At 44.6% G+C, this 23,989-nt stretch overlaps 1 protein-coding gene and 3 non-coding genes across 4 annotated transcripts; all 4 read left to right on the plus strand.

The window, feature by feature from the left end:
• Positions 1 to 6,790: 6,790 nt before the first annotated feature.
• On the plus strand, positions 6,791 to 14,914 carry Ncl (nucleolin). Its single transcript, XM_055616839.1, has 14 exons — positions 6,791 to 6,968; positions 7,842 to 7,958; positions 8,696 to 9,203; positions 9,623 to 9,817; positions 9,929 to 10,015; positions 10,213 to 10,354; positions 10,740 to 10,864; positions 11,549 to 11,672; positions 12,185 to 12,345; positions 12,814 to 12,937; positions 13,143 to 13,276; positions 13,567 to 13,693; positions 14,005 to 14,228; positions 14,335 to 14,914. The coding sequence occupies exons 1-14, from the start codon at positions 6,951 to 6,953 to the stop codon at positions 14,409 to 14,411; spliced, it is 2,163 nt and encodes a 720-aa protein (XP_055472814.1). The 5' UTR covers positions 6,791 to 6,950; the 3' UTR covers positions 14,412 to 14,914.
• Positions 10,066 to 10,135, plus strand: LOC129684074 (small nucleolar RNA SNORD82). The gene has a single exon (XR_008721264.1). It is a non-coding gene; the product is annotated as a small nucleolar RNA SNORD82 (small nucleolar RNA).
• LOC129684075 (small nucleolar RNA SNORD20) lies at positions 13,387 to 13,466 on the plus strand. Its single transcript, XR_008721265.1, has one exon. It is a non-coding gene; the product is annotated as a small nucleolar RNA SNORD20 (small nucleolar RNA).
• Positions 13,753 to 13,888, plus strand: LOC129684072 (small nucleolar RNA SNORA75). The gene has a single exon (XR_008721262.1). It is a non-coding gene; the product is annotated as a small nucleolar RNA SNORA75 (small nucleolar RNA).
• Positions 14,915 to 23,989: the final 9,075 nt, after the last annotated feature.

A 23,989-nucleotide genomic window follows, 5' to 3' on the forward strand; every position in this document is an offset into this window, starting at 1 on the left:
TGGCTCAGTGGTTAAGAGCACTGCCTGCTTTTCCAAATGGACCTGGGTTCAATTCCTAGCACCCACATGGCAGCTCACAACTGTAACTCCATTTCCAAGGGATCGAACACATTCATACTAATGCACATAAAATAAAATTAAATAAATTACTTAAAAAACTGATACACATTATAATCCCAGCATTCAGAAGGGGAGGCAGGAGGAGCAGGAGTTTGAGATCAGCCTGTTCTAAATGAAAGCCTATCTCAAAACAAAACTATACACATGATATTAATAATTTTATTTTGCTTTTTTTTTTTTTAAGACAGGATTTCTCTGGTAGTTTTAGCTGTCTTGGAACTCACCCTGTAGACCAGGCTGGCCTTGACCTCAGAGACCTGTTTGCCTATGCTTTCAAGTGTTGGTTAAAGGCAAGTTGGTTTTTCAAGATAGGGTCTCTGTGTAGCCTTTGCTGTCTTAGAACTTGTAAAATGAATATTAATATTAAATCTTCCAGGAATTTAATACAGCGGCAGTTTATCTTAAACCAGCTAGTTCTCCAATGAGGACACAGGGAGACTAAGATTTATTTATTTAGCCTTGAGCACAATACTGGCATTAAAAATCTAATTTAATTCTCTATGGCTAATCTGTCCTCCTCCCAGCCAAAATCTCCATAATACTTGCATTTATGTGCTTCTCTACTCCTGCTCTTTTCTCCTGATTTCTACTGGGCCTCTCCTGGTGTCCAAATCTCCCACTTCCTCTCCTTTTTCTTTCTCTTATTGGAATCCGATGTCCCACCCCATTCTCTCTATCTCCAGTATTGGCAAAGCAGAGACCAAATGGTGAACATTTTTACACAAACTTCAGACAGGAGATTCTTAGAATAAATGTTACAATGCCATGTTGGGATTGAAACCAGATAGGAGGATAAAGAAATCAGCATTTGGGGCTGGAGACATGGCTCAGTGGTTAAAGAGCCCTGGCCACTCTTCCAGATGGACGCTGGTTCAATTCCCAGCACCTCTATGGCAGCTCACAACTGTCACCCTAGTTCTAGAGGATCTGGCACCCTCTCAGAGTCATGCATGCAGGCAAAAAACATCAATGCACATAAACATAAATAAATCTTTTTAAAAAAAGAAGTCAGCATGTGAAAAAACAAGGGTAAACTTCAAACAGTACACAATAACATTGTGCCAACAGGAACTCACTCTGTAGACCAGGCTGGCCTCCAACTCATAGAGATACACCTGCCTCTGCTTCCCAAATACTGGGCCTAAAAGTGTGAACCACCACTGCCCAGACAATAAGTTATTTTAATCAGATGGGTTAAAGTGCCAAGAAAGGCCTGGCAATGGAGCTTATGATGTCTTATAGGCATCTGGCGAAAAATCCTGTACAGCATATAAAGGCCTCAATGGAGGAGCAAGCTGGGGATCCAGCTTTGCCCATACTCACGACAGACATCCAATCACACAGTTGGGTGTAACTGGTGCTCTGTAGTCAGGCTGTGGTTGTGAACTCCCTGCACCCTTCCTTACCTGGGTGTTCTCCAGGCTTGGTCAGATGGAGACCTGGCACTCAGAAGACAGGGTAAAGCCCTCTGTCCTTAGACCCTATTAGGCAGCGTTCCTTTATCATGGCTCTACTGTCAGTGGGAGGAGCCTAGGGGGAAAGGGCAGCAACTGCTTGCTTGGTCTTTTCTGTGATCCTGTCCCTCCCTGTGTGAATCTGTTTTGAACACTTGATGTGACTTTCTTATTTAGCTGGAGCCCGAGACAGTCCACTCTTAGAGGCTTCTATCTGAAAATTGTGGATTCTTGTCCTCAAATCCTTCGGATTTCCTCCCGTGGCTGCTAAGTGCCTGAGTGGCTCAGTGGGTAGCAGTCTAGTCCATGCAGCAGGGAGTGAGCAGAACTGAGCCAGCTTTATGCAAGTTTAGAGGTGGTGAGATGTTCAGGGTGATGCCTTTGGAGCTTCTGCCCTGGTGTCAGAGCCTGGTTAGTGCCAGAGTGAGTGCCAGCCCCCACTGCTTAGGGGACATTCATACCGCTCCCCTCCTCAGACCCTTCTCTGCCAAAGCTTGGAGCTGTCTGGGCTGTGCATGTGAGAGCACCTGTAAGCGCATGAAAGGCTGTACTCTCATCCAGCAGCTCTATTAAGTTCTCCCCAGATAAGCTGCTGACCTGTACATGTGTCACATAAGGTATATACAAGAGTTATCTGCAGCCAGGTGGTGGTGGTGGTGCACCCTTAACCCCAGCCCTTGGGAGGCAGAGGCAGGCAGATCTCTGAGTTCAAGGCCAGCCTGGTCTGCAGAGTTAGTTACAGGACAGCCAGGGCTACACAGAGAAACCCTGTCTTTGGAAAACAAACAAACAAACAAAAGGTCATTTGTTTGTTTGTAGTAATAGTTAAGTGCAGCTCTCCCTGCAATGTCTAGCAGCAACAACTGGTTAAGTGACCCTTCCATGTAAGGAACAGCCTGTAATTATTAAGAATATAGTAGTGGGGCTAGAGAGATACCTCAGAGGTTAAGAACACTAGCTGTTCTTCCAAAAGTCCTGAGTTCAATTCCCAGCAACCATCTATGGAGAGATCTGGTGCCCTCTTCTGGTGCATAGGTACACATGCAGGCAGAATGTTGTATAAATAATAAATAAATCTTAAAAACAACAACAAAAAACAGGGCAGTGGTGGCGCACACCTTTGATCCCAAGCACAGGAGGCACAGGCAGGTGGATCCCTGTGAGTTCGAGTCCAGCCTGGTCTACAAAGTGAGTTCCAGGACAGCCAAGACTAAAACAGAGAAACCCGGTCTTGAAAAACAAACAAATAAATAGTACATGGACTCATGGACTCTTCTGTCACTGCGTTGGAAGCAAGTGGCTTGAAGAGAATGGAGAGGGAGAGTTATTTTACTGTGCAGAATTTTGAAACTTTTTCCTTCTGAAGGCTGGGGTTACAAGTGTCACTGTGCCTGATTCTTTCTGCTTTCATTTGAAAAGAAACTACCTATTCACCTAGTCTACTGTGTTAGGTCTTGTGGTCCTGGTCACAGGCTGGAGAGGGGGAACAGGGCCTTCTCCCAGTTTCTAGGCATTTAGGCAGCTTCCTGCTGTTTTCTTTCCAGGATCCTTGGCCTGGAAGTTAAAACCCTAGAGGAAATGGATCACATTTATTTTATGCTTACTACCTAGGCATACCCTTGAAAAAAGGAGTAGTAGGGGCTGAAGAAATGGCTTAGTGGTTAAGAGCACTGACTGTTCTTCCAGAGGTTCTGAGTTCAATTCCCAGCAACCACAAGATGGCTCACAACCATCTGCAATGGAATCTGATTTCCTCTTCTGGTGTGCATGAAACAGTGTGTTCATATACATAAAATAAATAAATAAATCTTTAAAAAAAAAAAAAAAGAAAAAAGGAGTAGTAACTATTACCTTCATTTAACAGATGCAAATCACTGAAGTTCATCATATAGATCCACAAACAAAACAAAGTGTAAGGATGGGGTAGGGTGTTTCTTCCTTTTTTTTTTTAATACAGGGTCTTGAGGTATAGCCCAGGTTAACCCTATACTGGCAATCCTTCGAAAGCACTGGAATTACAGAATATGCCACCATGCTTGGTTGTTTTGAGACTTATTTATTAATTCATTCAGAGAGGGCCTGGAACTCAGTTACTCGGGTTGTTAATTCAGGCCTCAAATTCATGGTAATTCTCCGGTGCAGCCTTTCAAATGCTGTGATTATAGGTGTGAGCTACTGTGCCTAGTTTTGTTTTGGTTTTTTTTTTTTTTTTTTTTTTGGTACCTTATGTGGTATATTTATAACTGATTTTCAATTAGCACTTGCTGAAATCCACTTACAATGCCAATGCTCAGAAGGAAACACAATTTCCAGGCCAGCCTAGGCTACCTAACAAGACCATCTCAAAAAGAAGAAGAAGAAAAAAAAAAAGCTAAGATGTGCTGTCGATAAATAAATGGCAGGACCCTTAACGTGGGGAAACTGACCTAGAGGTTTCATTCTTCTCTTGCCCCTTTGTCTTAAGTCCTCTCTACCCGGATAGGAAGATGCCTCAGTGGATGAAGTGATTGCTACAGGAGCATGAGGACTCAAGTTCAGGTCCCGGATCCCCCTGTAAGGAGCATGGGGTGGCAGCACACAACTGTCGCGGTAGCTGGGTAGCACTGGTTGGAGCAGGGACAGGAGGATCGCTGGCATGGCTAACTGGCCTGTATAACCGGAGAACTAAGCTGGAGATGGGCTAGGGGCATAGCTCACGTGCCAAGTGCCTGCCTGGCATGCACAAAGCCACCTAAAACCTGAGTGTGGCACACACTTGTAATGCCGGCATTTGGAAGGGAGAGGCAAACAATGAAAAGCCAAGGGCAGCCTGGGATACATGAGACCCTATCTCAAAAATAAAAATAACTAAAAGTCATGAGTGATAGAAATAGACAACCCGGGTTAACCTCTTGCCTCCACACTTGAACTCAGGCACACCTCCTCCCCCTACTGTCCGGTCTCCTTACTAATTCTGTGACTGGACAACTGTACACCAGCGGTTCTCAGACCCTTTAATACAGATCCTCATGTTGTGGCGACCCCAACCATAAAATTATTTTATTATTTTTGGTTTTTTGAGACAAGGTTTCTCTGTGTATCCTTCACTGTCCTGGACTTGCTTTGCAGACCAGGTTGGCCTGGAACTCACAGTGATCTGCCTGCCTCTGCCTCCCTGAGTGCCGGGATTAAAGTACTACCACGCCTGGCCATAAGATCTGATATGCAGGGTATCTAATATTCAGCTCCCGTGGAGGAGTCATTTGACCCCACAGGGCTCGCGATCCACAGGTTGAGAACCACTGCTCTTCGCCCTCATCTGTGCGCAGTGATGCTTTAGCCTATTTTGAATACATTTATGAATTTAAAATTTCTAGAGAGCTAAAATGGAGCTTGTGTGCCTGGAAATGACCCCCTAAGCGTTAGGTGTTGACTCCGCGGTAACACCAAGTTGTACTGCTGTCCCTGCTGCTGCTTCACTTAAAAACTTGTGTTCGGAAGTTCACACTGTGTGGTGGTGCGCCTATCACTGCGCTGTATCGGTCACTCCAGTTTGTAATTTTCAGGGCTATTATGTGCCAGGCAATGCTTTAGGTACTGGGAATACAGCAGATAACAGTTTGTGTTGTGTCTGGGGAAGGGGCAAATTAACAATGACCAAGAAAACTACTGGGTGAGTGTAACTCAGGGTGCAAGAGTATCTTAGCGGCACTTCACACGAGAGGACTGAGGAGGGCCCATACAGATAGAGCGGATCGACAGAGAAGACAAGCCCAGGTTCCTGGGATTCATCCGTCTCTTCCCGGGTGCCTTTAGCGTGCTCTGTTCGGAATATCCAGGGTCTTGGCTCACACACCCTTCCTGTCCCTCTATCCAAGAGTCTCCCCTGGCTCCATCCTAACAGTTCAAGGTGTGACCAGTCTCTCTATAAAGATCATTCCCCAGCACCGCAACACTGGTCCCCATCACCTGCCGCCCTAACTCGAGAACACCTGGGGCTGTCCCACACTGTGTTGGGAAGGCCTTAGTAAGCAAGCGTCACGCATCTGCAAAGGCTGATGTTTAGACAGAAAACTTGGGACCTAACACATCAGTCTTCATTAAAATCTCCCGAGACTGGGACAGGCATGGTGGTGCAAATTTAACCCGACACACTGGGGTCAGGCTGAAGCTAGCCTGCTCTACACCCGACCCGCACCCTAGACAAAAATCCTTTTTTGTTGTTGTTGTTTTATTTTTTGGTTTTCGAGACATGGTTCCTGTCGATTTGTAACCCAGGCTGGCCTCGAACTCACAGATTAGCCCTACCTCTGCCTCCCAAATCCTGGGATTAAAGGCACACGCAACCACACTCAGCTGTGATTTATTTCTTAATCAATGTTGTCAGATGATGGAACCCTGACTCCAGAAAAGTTGGGCTTTAGATGCCTAGAAAACACTCAAGAATAGAAGCGCTCCAGTATGCTACGCTCGAAACCAACCATTAAGCAACCCGAGACAACTCCTGTCCCCGCCTTCGAGGGGAGGCCTGAGTGGTCTCTTCCCCAGCACCCACCGGAAGTCTTCTCTCTGGACCTGGCCCCGTTCGGAGTTATACCTAACATACGGGGGTTTGTTAGTCACTATGCCCTAAGGGGACTGCACCGCTCACACACGCAGTTGCTTTTATTAGGAATTCTCAGGAGAACGGTGGCTTGCAGCGCACGGCTGAGGGGCAGGCCGAGGGCCGCCGACCCGCCCGAGCGAACTTCCGGCGCTCTCCGGCTCCTCCGCAGCAAGGCGCCGCGGACGCGTTAGGCCGCCGCCAACTCCACCGTGGGGGGCGAGCTTCCGCAGCGCGGAGGACTCCCCGAGCAAACCCCAGGCCACGTGAAGCCAGAGGTCCATGCGGCGCCCTAGTGCCTCAGGGCATCCGGGCCGAGGCGCCCCCCCAACGCTCCTCACACGCCGCGCCAAACTCGCGCGTCTCACCGCGCAGGCGTGGGGGGAGCGGGCCGCTCGGGAACGCTGAACCGCACACCAACCAGTCAACGTCCGCCCTGCGCAAAACCGGCCCCGCCCTCCGGAAGCTGCCGCCCGGCCACGCCCCCGCCGTCTCCGCCCCCCACGCCGTAGGCCCGCCCCACGCCGTCGGGGCTGAGGCCGGCGGTTGGCTCGAGGGACGGACGCGAGCAGTGATTGGTGGAGGCGGGGTCACGAGGACGCCGCCGTCGCCTTTCCAGAGGCGATTACTGGGCAGGCTCAGTCTTTCGCCTCAGACGCTAGCGGTAGCTGGCAGGCAGTTGTACGTGCTCCGGAGCCTTCAGTGCCCGCCGCTGCCGACGACCTCGCGTGGGTGCCCCGAGGCTCTTCCGAGCTGCTCGCCCTCCGCACACGCCGCCGTCGTAATCCGCCATCATGGTGAAGCTCGCCAAGGTGAGAGGCCTTGCGCGCCGATGTGGACGAGTGAGGCCTGCTTTCTCCGGGACGCGCGCGCCCCCGGCGCCGAGGGGAGGAGGGCCTGCGCGCAATCCCGGGCGCGTTCGAGGGCGCCATGCTGAGGAAAGTCTCGCGCGACTGCCGGCAGGTCTCGCGCTGTTTGGCCTCTGACTCGGTGCCGAGCAGAGCCGAGGCGGGCTGCGGGGAGGGCGGTGTCCGCTGCCCCGCGGGGGTCGGCGAGGGGGGAGATCGGAGGAGCTGAGCGTGGGGGGGCCCGCGCCGGGGCCGCCGAGTAGGGAGAGGGCCGAACCCATGCGGCGAGGGCTCGCTGGGCCCCGCCTCCCCGCGCACGTGCTCGGGTGCGCGGCCCGCCACGTGGGTGGCGGCGCTCCTCGTGTGTCGCGCGTCCTCGGGGGCTGGGAGTGGGCCTGGACACCGGGATAGGGGGCTGCGGGATGGGCCTAGGTGGCCAGGCCGGCGATCCCCCAGCCCCGGCGGCGCCGGGCTGGCCTGCGCGTGGTGGCTTGCGGGGGGGACCTCCACGTGGCGCGGCTGGGGCGCGAGAAGGTGGAGGGAGTTCCGCGCCGGAGATGCTCCTTTAGAGGCTGCTTCCGCGCTCTCCCGCACGCCCCCCAGCAGACGAGTTAGAGGGATGCCTTCAACTTGAGTTAAGAGGAAGGGGCCATGACATAAAGGGCCGGGACTAGTGTCTAAAGGGGAAGAGTTTTTCTCAGTTGTCTGTGAAAAGTCAGGACATACCGCAAACTTTGCCATATGGCAAAAGTTCTTTAACCGTATGGGAAGTAGACCTAATGGCAAAATACAAAATGGCTTAAGATGCGGGTAGACACGTTGTGCGTGCATTTGCAGGCCGGCAAAACCCACGGTGAGTCCAAGAAAATGGCTCCTCCCCCAAAGGAGGTGGAAGAAGATAGTGAAGACGAAGAGATGTCAGAAGATGAAGAAGATGACAGCAGTGAAGAAGAGGTACAACGGCTAATCGAAAGATTGTGTTAAGTTTAAGATGCAGTCTGGAAGTAGAATCAGAAAGAAATACAAGCTCATTATTGCTGTTGATAATTATTTGAGTATTTTCATTCTAGGCAAGCTGGGACTATGGAGTGAAACCTCATTTTTTTTATCGACATGCTAAATCAGATTTCTGGTTTAGAAAACATCTGCTTTAAGTACCTGATAAAACTATTAGCAAAAAGTGCTTTGAGTGGAACGCTTCCCTCCCCCTTTCCAGGCAGGGTTTCTCTGTACCCTTGGCTGTTTTGGACTCAGATTAAGCTGGCCTCAAACTCGGAGATCCTCCAGCCTCTACTCTGAGTGCTGGTAGTAAGGGGTGCACCACCACGCCTGGCTGGACTTCGTTGGGTTTTGTTGTTGTTTTTTAATAAAACTAGAGTATATTCTTTCTTAACTCAAGTACTTGAGGCTGAGTTGGAAGCCAGTTTTGGGTGTTTCAGGTTGGAGAATTTTAATTACATGTGTGGGCGCACTAAGCATGGCTGGTGCCCTTAAGCTAGAAGAATGCTCTTGGATCCTTGGAAATGGACTTAGAACCACCATGTGCATGCTGAGAACTGAACTTGTATCCTCGACAAGAATAAGTGCTCAGCCATCTCTCCAGTCTATCTAATGCCCTTGTTCTTGAGCTCAGTTAGTCTTGGTATCTTAAGATAGTATTGAATATAGAATGCTTATGATTTGTTTTCAAGGTTGTCATCCCTCAGAAAAAAGGCAAGAAGGCTACTACCACTCCAGCAAAGAAGGTGGTCGTTTCACAAACAAAAAAGGTTGCAGTTCCCACCCCAGCTAAGAAAGCAAATGTTACCCCAGGCAAAAAGGCAGCAGCCACACCAGCTAAGAAGGCAGTTACACCAGCCAAAGTAGTTGCAACACCTGGTAAGAAGGGAGCCACACAAGCAAAAGCATTGGTAGCAACATCTGGTAAGAAGGGAGCTGTCATGCCAGCCAAGGGAGCTAAGAATGGTAAGAATGCCAAAAAGGAAGACAGTGATGAAGAGGAAGATGACAGTGAGGAAGAGGATGAAGATGATGATGAGGAAGAGGAGGAAGATGATGATGAGGAAGAGGAGGATGATTTTGAGCCACCAGTAGTAGTCAAAGGAGCAAAACCAGCAAAAGCAGCAGCTGCTGCTGCTGCTCCTGCCTCAGAAGATGAGGAAGAGGATGATGAGGAAGAGGATGATGAAGAGGAAGATGGTAAGTGTTTGGGTGTGTGTTCTTGGGTTTCTGTTTGCAGGCTTGGTAGAGATAGGTTTTTAAATACTACATGTAGTTTTTCTGACCACTTCATGAGTTAGATTTGAAAGACACATTTTGTGCTTTTAATTTTTTTTCTTCTGTTAAACTAAACAGGTTTTTCTGTGTAGCCTTGGCTGTCCTGGACTCCCTTTGTGGACCAGGCTGGCCTCCAAACTCAAAGCAATCCACCTACCTCTGCCTCCCTGAGCTGGGATTTCAGGCATGCACCACTGCCCCATTTGCTTTCTTAATTCTTTCTATAATTTAATTAAGCATGTTGTCAGGGTTTCATTTTCTTAGTTTTATGTTTGTGGGTTTTTCTTTTATGTGTGTCTGGACTGCCAGCAAATACCTTTGCTTGCTGAACTATCTTTCAGACTCAGAAGAAGAAGTTATGGAGATCACACCAGCCAAAGGAAAGAAAGCTCCTCCTGCAAAAAAAGTTGTTCCTGTAAAAGCCAAGAATGTGGCTGAGGAGGATGAGGATGATGAAGAAGAGGATGAAGATGAGGAGGACGATGAAGAAGAGGAGGAGGAAGAAGAAGAGGAGGAGGAGGAGGAAGAAGAGGAAGGTAAACCAAATTAAATTAAATTCTAAAGTACACTGACCTGAATGTTTAATAGAAATACTAAAATGCCTGCCTACATACACATGAATGACACTTTAAAAACATCTTATCCAGAACCTGTTAAAGCAGCACCTGGAAAAAGGAAGAAGGAAATGACCAAACAGAAAGAAGCTCCGGAAGCCAAGAAACAGAAAGTAGAAGGTAAACCTGCCCAAATGGGGGACATAGCCTTAACCTCTTAAGGTAGCAGTGGCACAAATGATGAATGACAAAGGGACTTAATACTGAAATCTGGTGTGGAAATGCAGTGTGCTGATGTGCCTTATAGTTCTTCTATGTTGAAATTTATGTGTAGTGACTAAATTTATAAGTGGACTAAAAGTTCATTTTCTGTGCAGGCTCAGAACCAACTACACCTTTCAATCTGTTCATTGGAAACCTTAATCCAAGCAAGTCTGTTGCTGAATTAAAAAGTGCAATCAGTGAACTTTTTGCTAAAAATGATCTTGCTGTTGTGGATGTCAGAACTGGTACAAACAGGTAAATTTTTCATTGAATATTTTATCTAATTACCTGGTGGGGTTTTTTAAACCTTTCTGTTCCCTTCCATGTTTTTAAACGTGGAATATAAAGATTAGGCATTATAAGAATTTGGCATTTTGGGTAATGCCTTAGACTTGGATCTGAATGATCTGGGAATGCTTTTAGCTAGATGGATTCTTAGTACTTAGCAGGGTCCATACCAGCTCCCGCTATCAGTTGTGGTGTTCTAAGACTTAATAAATGAGATATAAGTGAGTTTGCTGTTGTGTCTTGGTTCAGGGGATTTGAAGATGAATTAGTTTTGGTGTTGTAGGTGCTACATTTGTATGAACAAAAATAGATGGTTCTCATGCCTGTAATCTTGTTCTTTTTCATCTTCAAGGAAATTTGGTTATGTGGATTTTGAGTCTGCTGAAGACCTAGAAAAGGCCTTGGAGCTTACTGGTTTAAAAGTGTTCGGCAATGAAATTAAACTAGAAAAACCAAAAGGAAGAGATAGTAAGAAAGGTATGTTAACTGACGAGGAGGTAGACTTTAGACTTTTCCCTTAGTTTCATCTCATGTAAACCAGTGAGGTGACATGGGTGGTGTCTGCTGTAGTGTTAGAACTTGCAAGATGAGTAGACTAGTGAGTAAAGGTGCTTTTGCTGTGAAGCACTTCTTGATGCCATTTCAGGTTTCAGACTTTGGGTTTTGAAGTAGGCCCACTATATGCTAGAAATACTCTTTAACATTGCTTCATATCCTCAGTCCCCTTTTGATCATTTGAGAAGATAGCTGTGGATTCAGTTTGTAGTCTAAGCAGGTCACAGACTTACTGGCTATCGTCTTGTGTCACTGGAATGATCCATATGGGTTATGAGGTATCTTAGAGGTGGGACTTAAAATAGATTTGTTTTGTGTACAATTTGATACATATGGCCTAGAATATATGCATCTACAACATGCTGCCTGGTGTCCAAGGAGGACAGGAGCACTTAATCTCCTGAAACTGGACAGATGATTGTGAGTCTCCATATTGTAAGTGCTGAGAATTGAACATGGGTCCTCTTCATGCATAGTGCTCATAACCATTGAGCCACCTCTCCACCCTTCTCACCTTTCAGTTTTAGCATAGAACCTTGTCCTTTATTTTATTGCCCTATTTTCTTTGTGACGTGTTATATGATGCACTTGTCTTTTTTTATCTAGTTCGAGCTGCAAGAACCCTTTTAGCCAAAAACCTCTCTTTCAACATTACTGAGGATGAATTAAAAGAAGTCTTTGAAGATGCTGTGGAGATCAGATTGGTCAGCCAGGATGGGAAGAGTAAAGGGTATGTTTTGTGTCTTTGAAATTGACTTATAGTAACAGTTTCTGAGTCGGTGGTGAGTGTCTCTGTGTGCCGGACTCAGATTTTATGGTCAGACTGAACTGATCCTCTTGCCTCTACCTCCCATGTTCTGAGTTTAGAGTGCACCATCATGCCCAGATGGTGGGTTGGTTTTTGAAGCTGTGACTACTGCTACAAGCTGGCCTCCACCCAAATCTGTGTCTTTTGCCTCAGATTTCTGGTACCACCAGGACTATCCTTTCCTATTTTATGAGAAGTGATTCTAGCCATTTAATCTATATTACTGTGGGCACTTTTTATCCCCCTACATAGTAGGGGAATAGTCTACATAAGTTTAAAGAATGATTTTAAAGACAAATAAAACTTTAAAAAGAACAATAAAAGTGATATAAGTAGTTATTATTTCAGTCACCGAGTGCACACATACTTGTTATTTGCCTAATATGTTTCTTATTAAGCAAACTGTGCTTGTACTCTGCTTATCTCTATTGCAGGATTGCTTATATTGAATTTAAGTCTGAAGCTGATGCAGAAAAAAACCTTGAAGAAAAGCAGGGGGCAGAAATTGATGGGCGATCTGTTTCACTCTACTACACTGGGGAGAAAGGACAAAGGCAAGAGAGAGGTGGAAAGAATAGCTCTTGGGGTGCTGGTGGTAAGTTAAAAGGTTTAATTCTAGTGGGGGTTGGAAAGCACTTGTGTATTTGTACTTTATGGTGAGCTAGAATTAGTTCACCTTTTGTTCATCTACCTCGCTTTTAGTCTTCATGAATGGGAGCTTTTTTAAATTTACACTGGAGAATAGTAGGCAAACAGCTTTCTTTGTTGGATATGTTTCATACTTTAAATGGCTTGACCTATGTGTATTTTAGAAATAATGTAGGACAACATAGAAAAGTGATCTAGTTAGACTAAAAATAAAAGGCATTCCTGTACAGTTACTGTTAAAGCAACAAGTGTTTTTAGTTGAATGTGGTATAGTGGTCTGCAGCTGAAGTTTCATTGTTTTCGTTACATGACCTCTTGTGGGGTAGGTTGGAAATAGGCTTGTGTGTGGCCCACATTTTGTCTGATTGCTTTAATTTATACATATCTTGCCAATGTGACATCTTTGTACTTGCAGGTGAATCAAAAACTTTGGTTTTAAGTAATCTTTCCTATAGTACAACAAAAGAAACTCTTCAGGAAATATTTGAGAAAGCAACTTTTATCAAAGTGCCCCAGAACCCACAAGGCAGATCTAAAGGGTAAAGTATAATTTTATGTTGTTAGGTGTGGACTGGACATATTCTTACACAGCTCTGATAAGGTTAAAACTATCCTGTTAGCTTAAAAACACTTGAAGTTTTAGTTGTGCACATGACAGTAAATATTGATAACATTGGTAATTGATTACCTGCTGGTGCCATGTGTTTTTAAGTTTTATTCTGAGCACTGACTTTGAATCCTCAGGTATGCATATATAGAATTTGGTTCATTTGAAGATGCTAAAGAAGCTTTAGATTCCTGTAATAAAATGGAAATTGAGGGCAGAACAATCAGACTGGAGTTACAAGGACAGAGGGGATCACCTAATGCAAGAAGTCGTAAGTCCCTTTGGCATGATGTGACTGGGGTTGGGTGGCATTTTTTTGAGCTTATGTGTGTCCATGCTGATACGGGGCTGCCTTTATGTAGCTGCTGAGTAAATGACAGTTGGATATGATGACTGATTACCTGAGAAATAATTGATGAAATCTCAAGAAAATTCCTCTAGATAGTCAAGTTCTGATCCAGCCGTCAGCTCAAAGCAGCAACTTATGGGTTTGATTGCCATCTGTCCAGCCAAGGGTACATAGTGAAAAACCTATAAAACAGGCATCATTTTCTCTTCTAGAGCCATCCAAAACTCTGTTTGTCAAAGGTCTGTCTGAGGATACCACTGAAGAGACCTTGAAAGAGTCGTTTGAGGGCTCTGTTCGTGCAAGAATAGTCACTGATCGGGAAACTGGCTCTTCTAAAGGGTAAGGCATAGTATTGCTTCTCTTTAATGTATTCTGCATGGAGAGCTTGGCTCTGCAGTGTCTTCTCATTGAGCTCCTTTCTGTCAGCTGGTGGCAGATTATGGATTCGCACGAGAAGAAGAGAAAGTTCACAGAACTAGCACTTTAAATCTTCTGTTTTGGCAGAGGTTTATTTGGCTGTTGTGTGAGACATTCGGAGATCGAACCAGAATTTACCACAGTTGGGTCAACTAAAGAATACTTTCTGTATGTGGGTGATTTGGTGCTTGTTATGTTATTTTTAAGTGGGTGGTTTTTATTCTGTGTTTTAGGTTTGGTTTTGTAGACTTCAATAGTGAAGAAGATGCCAAAGCTGCCAAGGAGGCCATGGAAGATGGAGAAATTGATGGAAACAAGGTTACCTTGGACTGGGCCAAACCTAAGGGTGAAGGTGGCTTCGGTGGCCGAGGTGGAGGCAGAGGAGGATTCGGAGGCAGAGGTGGTGGCAGAGGAGGAAGAGGCGGATTTGGTGGCAGAGGCCGAGGAGGCTTTGGAGGTAAAAGATAGGAGCTATAACCTTAATTCCTAAGCCTGTGTCCTACCATTCTGGGTTGGGGAGGTCAATTCCAACACTTTTCATTCATTTTTTTTCCTTCCTATAGGCCGAGGAGGCTTTCGAGGCGGCAGAGGAGGAGGGGGAGACTTCAAGCCACAAGGAAAGAAGACGAAATTTGAATAGTTCCTTCCATTCCAGTCTTTCCCTCTTCATTTTAAAGAAAGGACTCTGGGGTTTTTACTCTGTTACCTATTCAATGACAGAGCCTTCTAAGGACATTCCAGGATAGATTGCAGGCCATGTGGTCTGCTTGGAATCCAAATAAAGATAACATTTCAAGAGATGCCCTGTTGAGTTATATGAGCCCAGTGAAAATGAACAGGTTATCTCTATCTTGAAATGTTATTTTTATATAGATTCTAAGTAGACCACCTTGGCTGTATACTGTCCTGGGATGTCCTTAGGAGGCTCTGTCACTGAGCAGGTAACTTTTTCAAGATGGGTAATAGAGCTAACCCCATCTGTATGATTGAATTTATATTGTTTTACCCTATGTACAAAACCTTTTTTTCCTACAAATGTTTTTTTTTTTCTTTTTTGTGTTGGGGGCTGTAAAAGAATGTTTATCATGTTTTTTGCTTCAGTGGCTTTAGGGCAAATTAAAAGTCCTAAACTCTGATGCCAGACTTGTGCTTCCTGAAGGTTCATTTTGGAATGTTGCTTAAGAGCTTGGCAAGACTGACTGCAGATTCTGCCAAGTGGGAATTTGCTTTCAGTAATCCTGCAAATGTGGAAATTACGGTAGGGGGTGGTTTGCTGCAGCAGCATCGTGTTTCTAATCTGAAAGGTTTGATACGTTGCATTTTACCCTTAGATGGGCGTCCTGGACAAGTTGGTGAAGCAGCGCATGGATTGGTGCTGGAAATGTGATAAGAGTTTGTGTATATCATTCTAATCCCAGCACATTCTAATCCCATACAGTGTAGTCTTAAATGGCCTGGGCAAGGCATGCTGCCCCGTTTAGTTGAAAGATCCACTTAGGTGACCAAGCACAAAGTTTTGTCGATTGGAAGTTCCACATCTTAGCCAGGCAGCAGTGGCATACACATTTAATCAAAGGCACCTGTCAGGTGGCTTGGTTATGTGGTATGGACAGTGTTTGGCAGTCCCTCAGATGATTTAAAAGGTTACGAGTTTTTCCCTGTCTAAAAATTAGTTGGGGTATCACAGGCACTAAGTGATTTGTGTATAGTGGGGGAGCCATTTGATATATTTTGTTCTGGGGAAGGAAACCCTTATCTTTGCTAGTATCCTAGTTAAAGGAACACTTTATAATGGCTTGTAGCAGAAGACACCTAAGGGGAGGAGCTAGAAATGGTAAGTCTGCTGGTAGTGGTATGTGTCTTTTAATCCCAAGAGGCTAATCCTGTGCAGAGTTCAGAACAAGGCTACAAAAACCCCTTACTTGGGAAAACAATACAACAAAAAAAGGTGCAAGTCTGTTGTTAGCAGGCATATGGTAGGTTTTTTGTTTTTGTGTTTTTTGTTTGTTTTTGTATTTGAGTGAGGGTACAGGATAGTTAACCCTGTAGATAGGGTCATTAAAAGTTGTAATGTGTTTCCCCATGCTCCTGAACTGGAGGGATTTGCAGCCATTTTAGAACCCTAAGCTCTTACCCTTAGGAAATGGTTGTCAGTTCCTTTTCACATTCTTCCAGTAGGTGGCAACATAAGTACATAAGGTTAATGGAGTGAGTTGAGAAAAGCCAGGCAGTTATCTGGCTTCAGCTAGTAGATACTGAGCTCAAAGCTGCTCAGATGATAGAATTGCCACAGCATTATGTAGGAATCTATCTCCCTGTACATTAGTATTTGCCTCTCAGACTAGAAAAGTAACAAAGCTCTAAAAAATTCACCTGCTTTTAAGCACACACTAAGCAATGTGGCTTGTTAAGGATGCTAGTGACTAGAAATTACCAGATTACCAACTATATACTAGTTTTCAGTTTACCAGTTTCATCTGCCTGAACCTCAACTATAAGGAATATAGATAGGTGGAAAGGAAAAGGCAAGTCCCTGAGGATTTGGATCTCCCCACCCCCTTTTATGTATATGAGTGGTCTGTGTATGCCTGGTGCCCACAGGCTAGGAGAATAGGTCAGATATGGCACTGAAATCAAATTTTAGGACATTGGGGAATTAAGCTTGAGTATACTTCTGGAAAAGTTAACTTCTGAGCTATCTCTACATTTCTAGGATTAGCATCTTTTTTTTCCCCCAGGGGGGTCTATGGTTTAAAGTCAAGGTTTGTATAGCCAAGCCTGTCCTAGGGACTCAAAAGTCCTGCACCACTACCATCCAGGGGATTAGCATCTTCTAGTAAGGTAATTGAATCCACTTAGTAGCAAGCCATGGAATAAGAAAAAGGCTCTCGTGGTCCTAAATAGCAAAGAAGCCTGATTTTGTTTGCTGTCCTCCATAAACCTAAGAAAGTACCTATTTGTGTTGAGCAAGAGATGATAGAACAGACTACAGGGACTGCTCGACCTATTGTGTAGTGGCAGGTGGGGAATTAACCTGTGTTCTTTAGGATCTGTTTTTTTATTTGTGGCCAGAAGAAAACTTAACCTAGTTCTTTTAACCTCTTAAAGCAGGGTTTCTTGTTTCTGGCAATAGGAATGTGGGAATTAGAGATGCAGGCCATTTTACTGGCTTTTTACCTGGATTCCAGGGATCGTCCTGGTCAAGTACCACTGAAAAGTCTTCAGGGCCACCATACCATCTTGGTTTTGCTTTGTTTTTAAGAAGGGTTTCTATGTAGCTCTGGCCATTGTGGAATTCACTATGTACACTAGGCTGACCTTAAACTCAGATTTGCCTCCCAAGTGCTGCCATTAAAGGCATGTGCAACTGTGCATGTTTACATGGCATACACATTCATACGTATATGTCGAAAGGATGATAGGCTATGACCCATGTTAATCCTTTCAGAAAACCAACTACATTTATTGGGGGGGGGGTTTCCTTTTGTTTTGAACAGAGTTTTACTGATTGTCCTGATTGTCGTAGAATTTGAAATCTTGTTTCAGCACCAAGTGCTGAGATTACAGATCTGCATAACCATATTCAGTCCTAGTTTTTATCATGGTTTTTTCAGTTGTTTGAGCCCCATTCATTTTTCTGTTGGACCTGATAACTGGCATTGAGGCTAGTTTTTGACTTTTTTTTTTTTTCTATTGATCTGTTTTCTGGTTCACTGATTATTCTAGCTCATTTTTAATTTTTATTAATCACACTTCATTTACTTTGTATCCCCCCCATGAACCCCTCCCAGTCTCACCACTCCCCCTTCTCTATGCATGCCCCTCCGAAACTCCACTGATAGGAGGTTTTTTCTCTGCTTCCTTCTGATCCTAGTCTGTCAGGTCTCATCTCTGTGGCCTGGTAAAGCTGCTCCCCACTCAGATGCAGGTGATCAAAGAGCAGGCCAATCAGTTCATGGCAGAGACCGAGTTCTTTTAACCAAGAAAATTATGCATATGGGTGTTTTGCCATGTCTTTACAATGTGCATGCAGTGCCAGTGGAGGCCAGAAGAGGGTGGATCTTCTAGTATTAGAGACAGTTGTGAACCATCATGTGGGTTCTGTGAATCAAACTTGGGTTTTCTGGATTCCTGACAGCTAAGCTATCTCTAGCCCTTCAAGTGTTTTGTTTTTTTGTTTTTGTTTTTTTTCCCTTCTGGGACTTTAATGGTTCTCAGTTTACAAAGCCCCAGCTTTGTAATTTAAGGTCTCTACAAATTCCTAGACATCTACAGTGATTAAAGTGTTTATAATTTTTTTATGTACATTGGTATTTGGCCTGAATATATGAATGTGTGAGGGAGTCAGATCCACCAAGTTACTGACAGTTGTAAGCTGCCATGTTGGTGCTGGAATTGAACCTGTGTCCTCTGGAAGAGTTGCAAATGGGTTTTGTTTTTTTGTTTTTTTTTTGTTTTTTTTTTTTTCCCTTTTTCTTTCTTGGTGTCTCTACACCCTTGGCTGTCCTGGAGCTCTGTAGACCAGAGCCTTCCCTTCTGAATGCTGAAACTAAAGGCTTGTGCCACCACTGCCCAGCTAGTAGCCATTGTTCTTTAACTGCTGAGTCACCCCCTTGTGGTTTTAACATGAGATGTGGTTGAGCACTTTTTTGGATTATGGACAGTTTCTCTTCCAAGGAGTGTATAAACTGGACACTGATAGACTATAGAGGCTGTCTTGATTATCCTGGGACTTAGATTTTGTTTTGGCATTCTGCTTTTAGTCCTTAAACCTAAGTTGTAACCCTTCTAACAGTGCTTTTCACTGAAAAGCTTGAACTGTTTATCAATCCCCCTCCAGCTGGACACAACTTTTTGAGTTCTCTAGCACTCACTAGATACTGAATTTTTTTGTTTTTTTGAGAAAAGGTTTCTCTAGCCCTGGCTATTTTGGAACACATTCATTCTGTAAACTAGGTTGGGCTTGAACTCCCTTGCTTCCCAAGTGCTGGGATTAAAGGAATGGGCCACCATGCCCTGCTAGCAAATGACATCTTTAACCAGCTCCTTAATGTTTCATCTGTGGCTTTTCCTGAGATTACAGTAATACTAGCTGGTGTGGATGAAATGTAAAAATCAGTAAGTGAAAAGCAAGGGGTTCAGTGACTAAGCACTAGCTGTTTTTGCAGAGGACCCCAGTTCAATTCCTAGCATCCAGATGTCACTTCACAATAGTCTGTAATTTAGTCCCGGGGGATCCAAGACATTTCTGCTTTCTTGGACACTGCAAATAGTATACATGCTAGCAAAACACATGCGTAAATCTTGAAAAGGGGTGGGTGTTTCTGGAAATCCCCAGATGGTTTGCTGAGTGGGTTTTTTTGTTTTTTTAAATCAAGAAAGGGTTGGGCTTGTAATCCAGGCTAATCATGTGCCGGCATACATACCACTTATATATATTTTTTTTTTATTTTGAGAGAACAATGTTATAATGAACCAGAACTACAAGATTTCACTGAAACTGAACGGCTGACCAGATACGAATTTAAACCTTCAAGAGGGTTAAATAAAGCCAGTGAAGTGGGTTAGCTCAAGGTTGGTTCTGGACAAATACAGGAACTGCATTCAGCAGGAGCAGCCTACAACCCCTTCTCAGCCAGTTTGTAACCAGTGTCCCACCCTGTCTCTTCTGCCACTGTGTCACACCAAATACTGCTCCTATACTAGAGGTGCGCAAGCCTCGTGGACGGGACACAAAGCCAAAAGGATCATAGTAGTTATAAATGGTTGAATAGTATATATCCACAAGGCAAACCATGGGAAGAATAGATGTGTATGTGTGTGTGTGTATATATATATATATTATTATTATATATTTTTTCCCTTCCTGGGAAAATGGACCTGTTGCTGACAGTGAAAAAATGACTCGGGACTCACTGGAACCCAGAAAGGGACACTTTTCTATCAAGGTTTATGAATACAACACAGTGATAAAATTGGTGCCTTCCATTAATGGTGACAAAACTCAAGACAGGAAGTACTTTGTGAAAAGCACAGAGGGGTTGAGCATGTAGCTTGATAGAACTTAACAAGGTCAGGTGAAATCCTCAGTGTGTCTCAACGCTGAATGAGGAGCTTCTTTTAAACAAAGATGGTAGAATTGCAGCTTGCTTGGTGGAGATGAAGTTTGTCAAGAGTGGAAATCTTTGGGCACCAGACAAAAGCAAGATAGGTTGACACAGCACTATTGGTAGAATACCCACAATGATGGTCCCTGGGTTCCATTGTCAAAACCACAATAAAGCCAGATGTTGTTGTGCCCACCTGTGAGTCCAGCACTTGGGAACAAACAGGAGAATCAGAAGCTTCCAAGTAATTGCCTACCTTGAGGAGGTAATGGATAGTCATTCAGCAGTATGCTCCCATGCCTGTATTCTGTTCCCTGTTAATGTGTTTCAGTATGGGACCAGTTTGCCTCACTGGTCCACCTTTTTTCTTGAGACAGCATCACAATGTAGGCAAGGGTTGTCTTGAACTCTCTCCAACTGCCCCTGCCTCTTAGAAACTGAAATTACAGATGTGCTCCACTGTTATCTGACCTGGACTTAAAAAAAAAAAAATCCTCCAATATTGGGGAATCAAACCTAAGAATTCTATATGCTCTGTGAGTATTGTACAATGAGCAATCTGCAGGTCTCTAATTCACTTTCTTGAACTGAGCTTTCTTTATATAACACCCTTTTGCAAACTAGGAATGGTGATTCAAGCCTATGATCCCAACATTTGGGAGACTGAGGCAGAAGTATCACGAGTGGTAGGCAAGCGTGGACTACAAAATGAGACTCTATCTCAAAAACAGCAAGATGGCTCTGGAAAAGCAGTGCTGCTGAAGCCAGATGACCTGAGGGGATCCATGGTAGGAAGAGAACCAATATATATACAGCCTAGGTAGATATTTCAGTGGTAGAGAACTTGCCTTGCATGCTCAAGGCCTTACATCTAATCTCTAGCATCCTACCCCCCACACAAGATTCAGTGAGATAGAAAAAGCAAGGGCATGCCCCTCCCTCCCCACTTTCCTCTAACAAGTTTCCTCCTCCACTACAGCCCCTTATAGTATCAGGAGCTGGGGACTCAAGCCTTTCAAATGTGAGCCTTTGGGAGATATTATAGATCTAAAGCCCAAACAACTCAGTCCTCATTACCCGTAGACTTCATAATTGCAAATTTATTAAAATTTGTGACTCAAAGTCAGTACCTGAGCTGAAGAGATGGCTCTGTGGTTAAGAGCACTGGCTGTTCTCTTAGATGACAAGGTTCAGTTCCCAGGGTCTACTGGTTTGCTCACAACCACCTATTAACTCCAGCTTCAGGGGTTCTTACACCCTGCCTGGCCTCCATGGGCACCAGCACAAACATAGTGTATATACATACAAACAAGCAGATACACATATAAAATGGATACATTTGCTTGGCATGGTGGCACATGACTTTCATCCCAGCATTTGGGAGGCCGAGGCAGGTGGCAAAGTTTTTTATCCCTAAACAGTGATTTCCTGTTTTCTTTCCGTTTCCATACTATGAATAATTAAGTTTTTCAAATTCTAGTCCTCGGTTTTTGCAGGTTGTACTTTTTATTGATGATTTTCATGTTGAATGTGGTTCCCACATGCAGTTCTGAAGAGCTGATTTGTGTTCCTAATGCAAGAAGGTTGTGGCATGCCTTTCAGGGAGAATTTAGCGTAAGTTATGGTGCTTCTGGCCATAAGTTCAGTGCTAAGGAACCAGTGATGTCTACTAAACAAGGTGTCTCTATTTTTACCCTCCCACCCAGCAAGGTGTCTTTAAACAGAGCCACACACACATTGAGAATGATGGTGCACACCTGTTAGCTCAGTCTCTTGGATGGGGAGGCACGAGCATGGCCTGGACTATGTAGTGGGTGTCCTACAGAAGCACCCTTACACACAACTCAAAAGGATTTACTGATTAGCTAGAACCCCCGTCCCACCCTGCCCAATCCACTGAAGACAAAATCAACCATTAAACCTGGTTAACTCAATGACAACTTATCTATTAGTTTAGCTGGGAGACAGGGACCTTGGAGCTAATGGGACTCCACACATCACCCACATGACCCTGTCTCTCTAGGTATTTGAATAGGAAGAGAGTCAATACAGGAGAGTATAGATCTGTTGAAGAATTAAAGGGTGTGGGAAAGGAAAAGTCAGGGAGCTTCTAGGATAAAGAGACTGATGACCATGGGCAGCTGATGTTGTAAGGCAGATGACCGCTTGGGGGAGACCTGGAGCTATAGGGAACCTTCTGCAAAGATCTCAGTTGCTCCCTGCAACCAGGGACGGACGCCAGTAATGATTTTCTCTGCTCATCCCAGTGTATGGCTACAGAGTGCTGACTTCCACTTCTCCCTTCCAAATCTGGTAATAGCGCTTCCATTTCTTGCCAGAATTAAGACTGGAGCATGGAGTGTAGGGAGGATTTATTTAGCTATTGATTTTGTAGAAGGCAGAGACTCCAACCTAAGGCCTTGAACAGATATCTGCCACTATGCCTAGGTCATGTGGCTAATGCATAAATAAAGGCTTGCTAGACAAATGCTCTCTTATCTGAGGTTCATCTTCAACACTCTTTTGTAATTTTGCATGGTGGACATGAAATGACCAGGCCTGGAAACATCTCATGCACTTTCCCAGCATGCCCTAGGTCCCATACATACACACACGCATGCAAATGATCTTGAAGAAAAACAAATTTTATTTCTCAAAGAGGGAAGTAGAGTCTTCCAAAGAGGCAGAGTGGAGCCAGACAGCATGTCCTCCCAGTGCAGGGTTACTGGTTTTTGGCAGAGGGTTCCTGTCTAGAGCCCAGGGACTTAGGAGTGTTTTTGTTTTCACTCAGTGAGTCTTAACAGCCCTGGAGACTAAAAGATCTATAGAATCTAAGAAAGCCTAGGAAGGTTTTGAGAGTGGAACACTGACCAAAAGACAAAACAATTCTTGCCAATTTGTTTGCTTCACAGTCTACAATGTCAGGGAAGCAGCAAATTCTGGGCTAGAAGATGGCTCCATGGCTTAGTGGGTAAAAGCACCAGCTCTGAGAGCTTGACAACCCAAGTTCAATCCCCAGAACCCAGGTGGGGGGAAAAAAGCTATATCAGGTGGCACACACCTATAATCCCAGAACCTACTGAGATGGGAGGTGGAGAAATGGAATAGCCTAGGAACTGATGACCATTAGCCTGGAGTACAAAGTACAGAGGCAGAGACTGTGCCTTAAAAGCTAGCTGGGCTGGGTGATGCATGCCTGTAATACCAGCTCTCAGGGAGGCAGAGGCAGGCAGATCTCTGAATTTGAGGCCAGCCTGGTCTACAAAGCGAGTTCAGGATTGCCAAGACTACACAGAGAAACCCTGTCTCAAAAAAAAAAAAAAAAAAAAAAAAAAAAAAAAAAAAAAGAGGAGAGATGGTTTAGAGGTTAAGAGCACTAGCTGCTCTTCCAAAGGTCCTGAGTTCAATTCCCAGCAACCACCTGGTGGCTCATAACCATCTATAGTGGGATCTGGTATGCAGGCAGAATGCTGTATGATAGATAGATAGATAGATAGATAGATAGATAGATAGATAGATAGATAGATAGATAGATAGATACAAACAAACAAAGGTGAAGGCTGCTGGGTGGCTGTGTCTCATGCCTTTAATCCCAGCACTTGGGAGGCAGAGACTGGCAGATCTTTCATTTATAGACCAACCTGACTGATTTACAGAGCAAGTTCTAGGACATCCAGGGATACACAGAGAAACTTTGTCTCCAAGAACCACACACACACACACAACTGAGTATGTGCACACACATATGTAATTAATACTCCTCCTCCTCCTCCTCCTACTACTACTACTAAAACTGGGCATGGTAATGCATACCTTCAGTCTCAGCACTAAAGAGGCAGAGACAGGTGGATCTCTTTGAATTTGAGGCTGGTCTGATCTACATAGCAATTTCAAAGCCAGACAAAGTTACATGGTAAGACCTTGTCTCAAAAAGGAAGGAAGGAAGGAGGGAAGGAAGGAAGGAAGGAAGGAAGGAAGGAAGGAAGGAAGGAAGGAAGGAAGGAAGGAAGGAAGGAGAGAGGGAGGGAGGGAGGGAGAGAGAGAGAGAGAGAGAGAGAGAGAGAGAGAGAAAGAAAGAAAGAAAGAAAGAAAGAAAGAAAGAAAGAAAGAA

The sequence above is a fragment of the Psammomys obesus genome, unplaced genomic scaffold, assembly GCF_907164565.1.
Source record: "Psammomys obesus unplaced genomic scaffold, mPsaObe1.curated_primary_1811, whole genome shotgun sequence".
In the NCBI taxonomy this organism is placed as follows: Eukaryota; Metazoa; Chordata; class Mammalia; order Rodentia; family Muridae; genus Psammomys; species Psammomys obesus.

Excerpts from the sequence above, each read along its gene's own strand:
- Ncl (XM_055616839.1), top strand. Across the intron at positions 9,204-9,622 it reads GGATGATGAAGAGGAAGATG|ACTCAGAAGAAGAAGTTATG; the intron begins GTAAGTGTTTGG and ends ACTATCTTTCAG. Across the intron at positions 12,346-12,813 it reads TAGCTCTTGGGGTGCTGGTG|GTGAATCAAAAACTTTGGTT; the intron begins GTAAGTTAAAAG and ends TTGTACTTGCAG.